Source organism: Impatiens glandulifera, chromosome 5 (genome assembly GCF_907164915.1).
Source record: "Impatiens glandulifera chromosome 5, dImpGla2.1, whole genome shotgun sequence".
Taxonomy (NCBI): domain Eukaryota; kingdom Viridiplantae; phylum Streptophyta; class Magnoliopsida; order Ericales; family Balsaminaceae; genus Impatiens; species Impatiens glandulifera.
The window spans coordinates 39,145,513-39,159,573 of record NC_061866.1 but is presented as its reverse complement, the minus strand read 5'-3'; the positions used below and the strand labels follow the sequence as shown (position 1 = coordinate 39,159,573).

General features: G+C 31.7%; 1 protein-coding gene across 1 annotated transcript; it reads right to left on the bottom strand.

The window, feature by feature from the left end:
* Positions 1 to 12,808: 12,808 nt before the first annotated feature.
* Positions 12,809 to 13,791, bottom strand: LOC124940054. Its single transcript, XM_047480533.1, has 2 exons — positions 13,449 to 13,791; positions 12,809 to 13,366 (listed from the first exon to the last, which is right to left on the bottom strand). The coding sequence occupies exons 1-2, from the start codon at positions 13,533 to 13,535 to the stop codon at positions 12,968 to 12,970; spliced, it is 486 nt and encodes a 161-aa protein (XP_047336489.1). The 5' UTR covers positions 13,536 to 13,791; the 3' UTR covers positions 12,809 to 12,967.
* Positions 13,792 to 14,061: the final 270 nt, after the last annotated feature.

The following is a 14,061-nucleotide window of genomic DNA, read 5'->3' as shown; positions in this document are numbered from 1 at the left end:
ACTGGAGGTGGAGGAGGGGAAGGGGGAGATGAAAGTGTAGACCGATGATGAATCACATATGGTGATGGAGGATCATCGAGAAAATCATATGAGAGTGGAGGGGATTGAATTTTAACAAAAAAAAACGAGACCCATCAAAGATGACATGATAAAAAATAATGATTTTATCATTTGATATGTTAAAACACCTATAACCCCGGTGATTCGGTGGATATCCAAGAAAGACACATGGGGTAGAACGTGGAAAAAATTTATGAATCGTCGTGGATGGAAATATAGGATAACACAAACACGCATAAATGGTCATACGTTGGATCTTTGTAGTACAAACGTTGTAACGTAGTAACGTATGTCATGTGTTTATGCATAAGATATTTAAGAGGTATGTGGTCATTTGGAGAGAATGATGCCAATATGAGGTGGGTATCTTGGCATGAGTGAGTAATGTACGAATCATATTAATGATAGTACGAAACTGTCTCTCGGCCTTGCCATTCTAAGACAAAGTGTGAGGACATGAGAAGTGAAATGTCATTTCATGCGTGGACGCAAATTCCCTAAACAAATGATTATCGAATTCCCTCCCATTATGACGTTGAAAATATTTTATATCCCTCTCAAATTGGGTTTTGACGAGTGTTTGAAATTGCAAAAAACACTAAACACTTGAGATTTATGAGATGAAGGGAAAGTCCACAAAAAAGACAAAAAGTCATCGAGAAACAAAATATAATATCTATGGCCCATAGAACTTAACACATGAGACGTCCATACATCATTATAAATAATGTCAAAAAGTAACAAAGAAATCGAAGCAGAAGCCTTAAACAGAAAACGAACATGTTTTCCCAATGAACACGAAGGACAAATATGAAAAGCATGTTGTTTATTATAGTGAATTAATTTATTTAATTTAAAAGATTCAAAACTAGAGTTATTAGGATGACCCAAGTGACTATGCCACAAGGATGGAGACAAAACATCAAAAATAAAAGACGACACCTAATTTGTGATCAGATATAAATCCTTTGACTCTCATATCTCTTCAGACGCATCCCCATATGAAAATCCTTAATAGAAAACCCAAAATGATTAAACTCAACATACATAGAATCATCCGTAGAGATTTTATGAACAGAAACTAGATTTTTAACAAGAACGGTAGCATGGAGAACATTATTCAAGGTAAGTTTAGGATTCGAAGAAGAAATAGTGGTATGACCAATACCCGAGACTAGAATCGTATTACCATTACCTACAAGAATATTACGTTTAATACTTGAATAGAAATAAGACGAGAGAGTACCTTGTTGAGAAGTCATGTGGGACGTTACACCAATGTCCATTTACCATGTTGGATCAGGAGACGTAATACTAAGAGTATACATGGCCGCTTCAATGTCCGTTAGAGTTGGTAGAGACTGAGCCATTTATTCTTACGGACAGGGTAAGGAGACTCGACTGGTGTTGTGGCGTCGACGGACGGGAGCTGGAAGGAGGTCTTCCATTGAGTCGTTGGATACGTGCATGGAGGAGAATCCCACGACCACTGCCAAGACAATGATGGTGGACTTGAATTACCAGCCCATTGTTACAGCCAGGGATAAGGAGGCTGACTTTGGACTTGGTATTGGGACTGCCTAAATCGACACCTTTACAAGAGCCTTCTTCTTTGGTTTCTGCCAAGATTCCTACAATGACATACGTTGTGACACATTCATCACAGACGTGTTAGAGACAAGAGCTACACTCGACGTCAGTGCCGAACCAGAGGCCACCCGCTTCACCAAGCCAAGTTCTTTCAAAATCAACATGGATCGCGTTTGGTAGAACTGAGGCAAAAAATAACTCTATCAGACTAATGCCGCCACCCCGTTAGGCCTGCGGTCAACTATAATACAAGGCGGTTATTCGAGACCGGGCTACCAATACCCTGTAACTGATCGTTTAGGACTTTGAGACGTTGAAAATAACCCGAAACCTTAGGAAAATCCTCCATGATGGTGGTGGAAAACTCTTGCTCGAGGGAAACCGCACGAGAATGATAGTTATCTTAAAAAACCCCACATAGTCGTGTCCAAGCTTGCTCGACTGTAGAGTCTGGTTCCAAGACCGCGTGAAGGAGATCCTGTGATATTGTGGCATAAATATAATAAAGGATAGTGACATCGAGAGTTAACCACATATCTTTCTCTTCATTCGTCGATGGCGGTGGTAGAACAGGGATTGGAGGGATTATGTGATGAAGGACCCGATGAGAACGGGTATGGATCTTGAACAACTCCTCCCATGTCATATATTGAACGTTTTCCAATTCAAGAATAATAGAGACGCGATTCTTGATATTGGAAACAACAAAGATTGGGTGAAATCCTTGTTTGTTACTCGTCATCGGAAAAGAAAGTGATTGAAGAGAAGATAAACAGAAGATGCACTGTTGGTATATGACGTAAAAGAGTGATTGAAGAGAAGATAATAGAAAATAGAACGTTAGGTTAGGGCTTGGAGGAAGAGAGAAGAGAGAAAAACCATAGTCTCTAATTCAATAAAGGAATACAATATGTTGTTTAATTCATTTAAAGTGTAAACTATATATATAAGATTATAATATTGAGATTAATTAATCTATCTACTAATATAGAAATCTCCAACATATTAATTAGGTTAACCATATATAGAAAACCCAAGATAACTATTAGTTGATTACATTTATTACTTATATTTGGTATTGGGATTGTTGAGCTGGATATCATAGTTGACAATTTTGCCAACTTTTACTAATGATAATCATCTAACCGACTTGCTAACTTGGAATTACAATTATGTGATAAATTGATATCTATATATATAATGATGCTTAATTTTTAAAGTATCTGGATTGGTGAGTCGAGAGTTGTGGTTAACTTGGATATATATGTGGAAATAAAATTGAAAATGTTATATGTATGTTTGAAACTTGCAACCTAACAAAACAAGTACAATCCTTTAACCAACTAGGCTAATAACACTTTATATTTTAAATTCAACACCCAAATAGATAAACACAGGACATTTTAACAATATAAGCTCAACTTTTTAACTAACTAATATATATATATATAATGCTTAATTTTTAAAGTGTCTGGATTGTCGGGTCGAGAGTCATGGTTAATTTAGATATATATGTGAGAGTAAATGAATACTTGAGTCGGATTGTGAGTTGACCTTCCCATAAACTTAAGACGGTTAAAAATAAAATTAAAAATGCTATATGTATGTTTCGAATTTGCAACATAGCGAAACGAGTACAACCCTTTAACCAAGTGTGATTGGGATGTGGTTTTCTAAGGGATAATAGGCCGGTATCAATTGAAAGTGGTTAACAAATATGAATCAAATATTTGATTGACCAAAATATGAGGTCACAATGTTAAATATTAAAAAATATGAATCAAATATTTGACTGACCAAAGTGAAAGTGTAAGGTCACGAGATGAGAGGTTCATTCTAAAAAAATATGTGATGAGGTATGTGAGAAGATAATTTGTTTACCGAAGTGAATAAAATGTGGAATGTGAACGTTCTATTTTTTTATTATAATATATTATATGTGATTTATTAAGAATTTTATACATTGAATACATATTATTATTATTTTTTTTATTAATTTTTTTTTATTTATATTTATATTCGTGTAAATCGGACGAGAATCTTCTTAGTTTTTATATTAAGAAGGAAGACGTTTTTTATTATCTCAAGTACCATGTACATCAGTATAATGGGGACAAATAACTACCTATACTAAACTTAAAAAATGAAAGCTAAAACAAATCATTAGGTTTAAAACAGAAAGATAGAAACATAATTAATATAAAAAAATTTTAATTGAATATTTCTTTTACAAAATAAATATGTGCTATTCAAACATTACAAGAAAAGGAAAAAAATGGTTGTAGCAACATTAGTTTTGCATATTTACATTTTGAACCCAATTTTTTATTTTTTAGATAATATCATTAATCAAAAGAACATACTAAAAACACAATAAATTACATTTTCGTAAAATAAAAAAAAATTAATGTTCACCACACATTAACATGCACATTTTTATATTTTAATTTTTTCAAAAATTTATATTTGGACAAACTTTGTCACGAATGTTTGATCTTCACACCGGGAAATTTGACAAAATTAATAAGTCACTTATTTGCATCCGTGATCACCCCATAATTTTTATTGCTCTAGTGACCACTTTATTTTTTTTGGATGAAAATACCCTTATCGCGTAACGTGAAGTGAAAAAATTTGAAAAGTTCAGAATAACCTTACTATTTAATATAACTTCGGCATATTTTTTCATTTCTCTTTTTCTCCTTCTCTCTCTTCCCGCTCTTCTCGTCCTTCTCTTTAACCCTAAACGGCGGCGACGATCTTCGACGACGACGATGATCTTCGACGGCAGCGGCGGCAATGAGCACCACGAGCACAAGCACTGTGGCAACTGATACGTTTGTTGTTTATTTATACCACCATGATGCTCTGATTCGTTTATGTTTCCCGATGGGACTTCCCTTCGCATTACACGAAGGACTTCCCTTTTCACTTCAAATAGTATTATTTATCCATTCATTCATTCTATTTAGAAGTTGCTTCAGTTAAAATTATAGCATTATTTAAAACCTAGAACATGAAATTAATTAATTTAGTCATCTCTCCGTCGCTTCACACTGGTATTTGATTTATGAGTTTCTTTGAAGTTGGTTGTATCCTAAGAAGCTTTTATGGATTGAGGTCACTAGAAGCTAGTGGCGTTCTTGCTAACTTGGAGATTTAAACTATGAATTAGGAATGACTTGTGTAGTGCAATGTTGCTCATGTTTTTATCAATTGAAGAAAACAAATTATTATTTTTTTGTTTGCAGTAACAATTGAAGAGAACATTCATTGTCTAAAGTTGTGGTGACATTCAGTCAAGAACAAAAAAAATTGACATGTTCTTCTCTTAATATTAGCCTATTTGAAAACTCTTATTTTGTCTCAATCACAATCTCATTTCACGCCAAACTTACAATTGGAAATCGTTAATGTCGGTTTTCCAAAAGCTTCAACAGTTGGTTGGCAGGTGAACATTGGTTCAGTTTAATCAGTTATAAGATCAGTCGGTTTATCGGTTTTAACATTCAATAACATACACCGTTTACAAATATGTCCCTTTTTTCTCTTTGATTTGCCTTGATTTACTGTCTTTGTCACCTTTATGTTTCTTTTTTCTTATTTAACAAAATTGAACTTATTTCAAAAGTTGATGCAGTTTATATATTATTAGGCTAATGCCCCATTTAAAAACACTTATTGTTTATATATGAATCTATCTTTGACTAATTTTAGTTTTCAAACATTTCTCTCTGAAACGGATCCATAAGCCAAATGGGGCCTGTTTGACCATTTAGGAAAACAAACAAAATTGTTGTGACCCATCATTCACAGCAGCTAATAACACGCTTATGATGGTTTCATTGATATTCCTATTTGTGTATATGTAAAATCAATTTTATAATTCAATGTCTAATTAATGATAAGATTTATTGACGATAACTTTCAGGAAAAGAGATGATGATCCATGTGGCAGATTTGGTGCGTAGACACCCATGGAGGACTAAGAAACAGGAGCCATCAGTAGGGGTGAGCATAATATGGGTTTACCCAAATCCAACCCTAACCCAAACCCAAAATATTAATTTGGGTTGGTTAATATGGGTTGGGTTGAGTATGGGTTGGGTTGAGTATGGGTTGAGTTTAATTTGGGTTGGGTTAGGGTTACCCAAATTACCCAAATTATATAAATTTAGTTTAATTCTCTATTATTAATCCAATATAAACAAATCATCTTCCAACTTTAAGTCGAACACGTTTTTGACATGTTTAACATATTTTTCACACGTTTAACACGTTTTGCACACATTTAACACGTTTTTAATATTTTTAACACGTTTCACTTATAACACATTTTTCACATGTTTAACACGTTTTTCACACGTTTAACACGTTTTTCATACGTTTAATAGGTTTTTCACACGTGTTCACATTTTTGACACGTTTTCACGTTTTTGACACGTTTAACAAGTTTTCACGTTTTTGACATGTTTTCACGTTTTTGACACGTTTAACACGTTTTTGACATGTTTAACACATTTTCACACTAATAACACGTTTTTCACGTTTTTATCATGTTGAACACGTTTTTGACATGTTTAATACGTTTAACACGTTTTTGACAAGTTTAACACGTTTTTTACGTTTTTGCACGTTTAACACATTTTTAACATATTTAACACGTTAACACGTTTTTGATAAGTTTAACACGTTTTTGGCACGTTTAACAAGTTTTAAACATATTTAACACGTTTTTGATAAGTTTAACACGATTTTCACGTTTACCACGTTTTTGACATTTTAACACGTTTTTTATATGTTTAACACGTTTTTCACACGTTTAACACGTTTTTAATATTTTTATCACGTTTTCACACTTAAAATATGTTTTTCACACGTTTAACACGTTTTTATGTTTTTGACACGTTTAACAAATTTTTGACATGTTTAACACGTTTTCATACTAATAACACGTTTTTGTCATGTTTAACACGTTTTTGACATGTTTAATACGTTTAACGCGTTTTTGACAAATTAAACACGTTTTTTTTTTACGTTTTTGGCACGTTTAACACGTTTTTAACATAACTAACACGTTAACACGGTTTTCACGTTTTTGGCACATTTAACACGTTTTTAACATTTTAACACGTTTTTGATATGTTTAACACGTTTTCACACGTTTAACACGCGTTTCACACATTTCATATGTTTTTCACGTTTTTGGCATGTTAAACACGTTTTTGACATATTTGACACATTTTTCACATTTTGGTACGTTTAATACGTTTTTGACATGTTTAACATGTTTTTCACATTCTTAACACGTTTAAATGTTTGTAACATGTTTAATACGTTTGTAACATGTTTAACATATTTTTCACGTTTTTGGCACGTTTAACACGTTTTTGACATTTTAACACGTTTTACACATTTAACATATTTTTGACATGTTTAGCATATTATTTTACACGTTAACACGTTTTGATAAATTTTAACACGTTTTGTCACGTTTAACACGTTTTTGGCATTTTTGACACGTTTAATATGTTTTTCACACGTTTGACATTAAACGTGTGAAAACGTATTAAACGTGTCAAAAATGTAAAAAACATATTAAACGTGTCAAAAACGTGTTAAACGTATCAAAATGTGCCAAAAATGAGGAAAACGTGTTAAACGTTCCAAAAAAGTGGAATATGTATCAAAACGTGTTAAACGTGCCAAAACGTGAAAATCGTGTGAAAACATGTTAAACATGTTACAAACGTGTTAAACATGTTACAAACGTGTTAATAATGTGAAAAACGTGAAAAACATGTTAAACATGTCAAAACGTGTTAAACGTGCCAAAAACGTGAAAATGTGTCAAAATGTGTTAAATATGTCATAATCGTGAAAAATGTGTCAAACATGTTAAAAACGTGTTAAACATGTCAAAACATGAAAATAGTGTCCAACGTGTCAAATGTGTTAAGCGTGTTGAATGTGTGAAAAACGTATTAAACGTGGCGAAAACGTATTAAACGTGTCGAAAACGTGAAAAACGTGTAAAAAACGTGTTAAACGTCTCAAAACGTAGAAAACGTGTCAAAACGTGTTAAACGTGCCAAAAATGTGAAAAACGTGTGAAACGTGTCAATAATGTGAAAAACGTATTAAACGTGTCGAAAACGTGTTAAACGTGTCAAAAACGTGTTAAACATGCCAAAAACATGAAAAACGTGTCAAAACGTGTTAAACGTCTCAAAACGTGGAAAACGTGTTAAACGTGTCAAAACGTGTTAAACGTGTCAAAACGTGTTAAACGTGCCAAAAATGTGAAAAACGTGTGAAACGTGTCAATAATGTGAAAAACGTATTAAACGTGTCAAAAACGTGTTAAACGTGTTAAAACGTGTCAAAAACGTGGAAAACGTGTTAAACGTGTCAAAACGTGCAAAAAACGTGTGAAACGTGTCAAAAATGTGAAAAATATGTTAAACGTGTCAAAACGTGTTAAACGTGCCAAAATGTGTCAAAATGTGTTAAATGTGTCGAAAACGTGAAAAAACGTGTCAAACGTGTCAAAAACGTGTCAAACATGTCAAAAACGTGTTAAATGTGTTAAAAACGTGTTAAACATGCCAAAAACTTAAAAAACGTGTTCAACGTGTCAAAAATGTGTTAAATGTGCCAAAAACGTGTTAAACGTGTCAAAAACGTGTTAAATGTATGAAAAACGTGTTAAAATTGTCAAAAACGTGAAAAACATGTTAAACAAATAAAAATGTGTTAAATGAGTCAAATAAATGTTAAATAAAAAAATAAAAATAAAATAATTTGGGTTACCCAACCCATACTCAACCCAACCCATACCCAACCCATATTAGTAAATAATATGGGTTGAATTATGGGTTGGGTAAATTTAATTTGGGTTGAATATGGGTTGGGTAATACGGGTTGGGTTTACCCGTTTGCTCACCCCTAGCCATCAGCATCAACCTCAAGCGCAACACCTTCCAAATCTGGGAAAGGTGGAAAGAAGAAGAGATAATCTTGTCTAGTAGTTAATTGGTTATAGCAATCACCTAATCTTCTAAAGGATAATTTGAAAAATACTGTTTTTGAAAAATGATCGTTATGAGAAACCTTTAACTTGTTTTTATCTTCGATACATTTTGTCTTTGTGAATTTTATGGTGAGTTTTGACTGGCTTGGTCTCTTTATTTCAGGAATCTAGTTTTTCTAGTTGCTTAATATTGTTATATTATTTATGTAGAAAAGGAGTACTTTTAGCATTATTTCTTGTATTGGCAAAGTTTGTGTCTGTCTATTTTGATTCACTTGAATTACCAGTTTTGTAATATTATTCATCATTCAACTAAAAAAATTATCGAATGTTAATGTTCTGAATATAAGAACTTGTGGTTGTTAATGGGTAATTTATTCTTAATCGGTGGCGAGTCTGTTTGATACCAATTAGGATCGATTTGTAAAAGTTGAAACACGTTTGTTCAGAATCTTCATCAAAGGACAACGAATTCCGATATCGTAGTCAACAAAAAATCGTGTTGGAGTGTGACTTACCCAGACTAAAATGCAGATGCTGCCCAAAAATAATTGAAACAGAAGTGTCGGGAGTGTCTTAAGATACTATTTGATTGCATTACATTTTAATTATGTTTATTTGGCAGTTGTTTTGCTCTTATCGACAGTTACAACGGTCTGTAACCATTGGTAGTTAACCGCCAATAACAGCTAATAACTTCTATTAAATTTACTGCAATGAATTTTAAACAATATTCAAAAGTTACAGATAAAACGAGACTAAATCAAGTTATTGAAAGTTTTAAATGTTTATTTGAGTAAGTTTTCATTATACATGTGCTATATAATTTTCAACATGAGATACATATAATGATATTATTAGAAGAAACAAGATAAGACAACAAAATCACATCTTTGGTGCATTATCTTAATAATTATCATTCAACAATACAAACATCTATTAGACAAGAGAAAAGAAAACCTTGAACTTCCAAATTCAAAACTTGGTTATACATTAAGTTTACTATTTTTATCTGATACATTTTATACAAAAGAAATACAGAAAAGGAGGTGTACAATTCATTACGGGCATCAGTTATATCTTCGGTCTTTGGCGACTAGAAACGATCTGAATGTTAAAATCACTCCAAACAACACAATCATCTTCAGCGTGAAGAAAACCATCTGATCCCCTAACAATCACAAGAATTGGCAAGCAATAAATATGTTAAATTCAGGTCTTCATCAATTTACCCCCAAAAGTTCTTCAATGTACATAATATTTTTTTTCTATTGAATTAATTTTTAAAACAAAATTCATCTGATTATGTAATTTACTAATGAAATTCATTTTAACCCAATAAGTAGCAAAAACGGATTCGATTCTCACTAAAGACATAACATCCGGAGAAATGAATTACTAACTTGGTAGAAAAGTAGTATCATGATGCTTTTGTGACAAAGAGAATCTGGAAGTATAAACATATAATCCAAAGTAGTTTAATCCACAAAAGTTTTATTCCCAAAGCACATATCAATCAAGTCCCCAAATAAGTCATACAAAACTATTAACATAAATTGTTAATAAATTTAGAAAACGACAACATATTTTTTCTTTGGAATTATTTGGATAAGATATATGATCATTTGAGAGCTTACACCATGGATATAGAAAAGTAGGGCATTTATGTTGTCTTTAAACACAGTTTTCTATTTTTCTTGAACATGTCTTATATACTTTGATTAGAAAATAAATAAAAGTACATTGAAAAAACAGATTTAGTGAAATGAACTTTGATACTTACAATATTCTTGCACCGACTGGACCTGTAGCTTTAAAAATTGACATTAGTTATCCTTAGTGAAACGCGGAGTACTTAGAGAGACACGAAGTACTTAGCGAAACGCGAAGTACTTAGCGAAACGCGAAGTCCTTAGCGAAACGCAAAGTCCTTAGCGAAATGCAAAGTCCTTAGCAAAAGTGAATCTTCACTGAAACAGAACCCATATGATCATCGACAAGATTATCTACAAATATTATCATCGACAATATGAACAACGAATATGAAAACCAATATGAACCAATATGAACAAAGAACATAAATCGATTTAGGGTTTGAAATGAAGATAATGGAAATAAGAACATAAATTGATTTATGGTTTGAAATGAAGATAATGGAAATAAGAACATAAATCGATTTAGGGTTTGAAATGAAGATAATGAATAACATAAATCGATTTAGGGTTTTGAAATGAAGATGGTGGAAACAAGAACATAAATCTGTATGATGAACACATGATATTAGAACGGGGTTTTTGGTATCGATCTGTATGATGTGTTCCGTTGCCGTTTAAAAGAGAACAAGGAGTACCCCGTTTTGGTATCGATCTGTATGATGTGTTCCGTTGCCGTTTAAAAGAGAACAAGGAGTAGAGAGAGAAATGAAATTAAGGAAATGAAAAAATTTGAGTATTTATATATAAAAAAAATTCACTTCGCGAAACGCAAAGTCCTTTCGCGTTACGCGATAAGGATATTTTCGTCCAAAAAAAAATAAAATGATCACCAGAGCAATAAAAATTATCGGGTGACCACGTATGCAAATAAACGATTCTTTAAGGTCATTTCGTCAAATTTCCCCTTCACACCCCCACCATTTCAAAAAAATAACTAAACTCTTCTTATTTATAATATTTTGTTGTTATTTTATTAACATATATATAACACATTACATTAAAATTGGCATGATTCATTTCATAATATAGAATTGTCATGTTCCATTTTCCAATAATATTATGGACAAAGAGGACCATATCCTTTGGAGCCTAGTGCATTTGCACCACTCATTTCACTCGATATAACTCCATCAATAAAATAAATATATATAGAACTTTCAAGATGAGCATATTTATTTTTGATGATGAGAAATGTACTATCACAAACTTAATAACATGTAATCTACCCAATGTAGAGACGAAAGTAACAAGACATCCTTCAACGTTAAAATAGCCACAAAATTGGAAAAAATATATATAAACAATATAACTCAATATTTTATTTTACAATAAATAAAATCTCATTAAAGTAAGACTATAAATAAAATTTGAAACTATTGAAACGAGTAAATAAATTGACTTTCCATCAAATTACAATTAATTTGGGGTCCAAGATACATAGAGTTGTCGTTTCACGTGGACGGCCGTATTTTAGATATTTTTGCAAGTCTTCTTTTGCTTGGTTCGGAGACTTCAACCATCTTTTGGCATCTTTTATAAATAATTTTCAAATCAAAATATTATTGTAAATAATAATCTTGTTTAACAACTTTAAAAGGTTCTGGTTTTTTGTAAACAAAATTAATTAGTTGGTAAAATTATAATAACGTCATCGTGGTAGTATTGTGTAAAAATATATGAAAGTTTGAGTAATTGTAGAATAATAAATTGGATTATTTTCATGAAAAATATTTGATTTTTTATTTGTTAGTGGAGGAATATATATTCAAATTTCAAAACAATAATGTTATATTTTTCTATAGAAAATAAAATCTCTGTTATTTTAAATACTGTTTCTTTATGGTTCACAAGAGTTTTTTAAGTTTTAATATGATTAATGATGATTGTGTTCCATTTTCTTTATTATTGATCACACTTTTTTATGATTTTTTATTATATATTTTAAGTTATAACTTGTACCTTCTTCTCATATTAAGTTCGAGTCCATCAAGTATTGTGAGGGATATTAGGTTCGAGTTCGTCAAGTACGAGGTCAAGTACGAGGGGAAGGTGAAAAGATTTATCATAAATTTTTTTTGGTTAAATAGTTTCTTTATAATATTTCTAAAATAACCACAACCGATTCATTACCCTAGCTAAATAAAATACATATTAATTTATGATAAATTTAATTTCTTTAAACACACCTAACAAAAATAAATTGAAATTTGAGCATTAAATAATAATTAAATATTTCAATAATTATGTATCAAAAATATGTATGCAAGATCCAAGATGAACATGAAAGCACCATAAATCAAACACAAACTGTCCCTTATAATGGTCCTGCAAGAACCTTTATACCAACTAAAAGTCAAACATTTTCTCAACATCAAATTGAAAAAAAATCTCTTCATTTTCCAGTCTAGAGTTATGTTAATTGAGGCAATATATATATATTTCATGCTTTATTTAGTTACATTACATGCTTCATTATACCTTGGACCCCCCATCTAAATTAGAAATACAAATAATAAAATGAAAACAAACAAACAAAAACAACTTATGATGATAATCTAATTCATTTGACTCAACTCATCTTCAAGCTCATACCTCCATAAAGCCAAGAAGGCATCCCATCCTTTTGCCGATTCAATTTTCCCTCTTCATCAAAACTGATATTATTTCCAGATCTTTTGAATCCCTTGTCAATAAACTTATCCCCTTGATCCCATTTCTTCCCATTTCTCGACCCTTCTCTCAATTCCCTCTTAGAATTGCTAGATCTTGTTGTTGATGAGTTAGACGAAGAAAAACTCGGTGTTTGATCCAAATGTTTCTTTTCACGGTTGAAACTCGTGGGTCCTAACGTAAGATCGAGTTGAGTTTCGTCGATGGATTCCTCTATGTGGTCATGAATTGGGTCTATAATATTAATATCTTTCATTAATCCCTTTTGAATTTGATAAAGACGATGAAGTTCATGCACCTATGTTACATCAAATAAAGAGTATTTTATAAGAAACATAAATAGAATTAATTAAGGAGGTAGTTAATTATTAGATATATACCTGTTGTTTGAAGGTTTCTTCATGCTTCAACATGGCCATCTTCATGTATTCTTTATCATAGCCATTGATCATCATCAATTTCTCCATAAGAAATATTGTTTATGGACCTTGTTTTATGCTCTCTTATATATCTATACATATATATAAGAGATCATTAGAGTGAGACAGAGAGATGAAGAATGAAGAATCTTCTCATGAATGAACTATAATATTGCATATGGCAGACAAAAACTATTAGGAGTGATTGATCACATCATCCACTTTTGTGTTGCCTTGTGAAGGCAAATTGCAAATGGTGACCCTTTTTCTCTCCAATTCTCTTGGTACTTGAACTTTGGTCCACAGGAATTGCCATGCCCAAAAAAATAATATCTTCTTTTCTCATTTATTACTGCCATCTATAATACATACATCATTTTCATCACAACAGTACTCCCTTTTGGCATCTCTATCCTAGATATTTTTCTAATGGCCATAGAGAATTGAGATAAGAGCAAGTTCTTGTTTGATTCGCCTTATAAATTGTTACAATAGTTTTAACGAATTAACGAATAATCTACAACTTTTGTTTACATAAGTTCATAAAGAAATTGAGTTGATTTGCTTGTTTACC

Excerpts from the sequence above, each read along its gene's own strand:
- LOC124940054 (XM_047480533.1), bottom strand. The coding sequence starts at position 13,535 with ATGGAGAAATTGATGATGATCAATGGCTATGATAAAGAATACATGAAG. Across the intron at positions 13,367-13,448 it reads AAGAAACCTTCAAACAACAG|GTGCATGAACTTCATCGTCT; the intron begins GTATATATCTAA and ends GATGTAACATAG.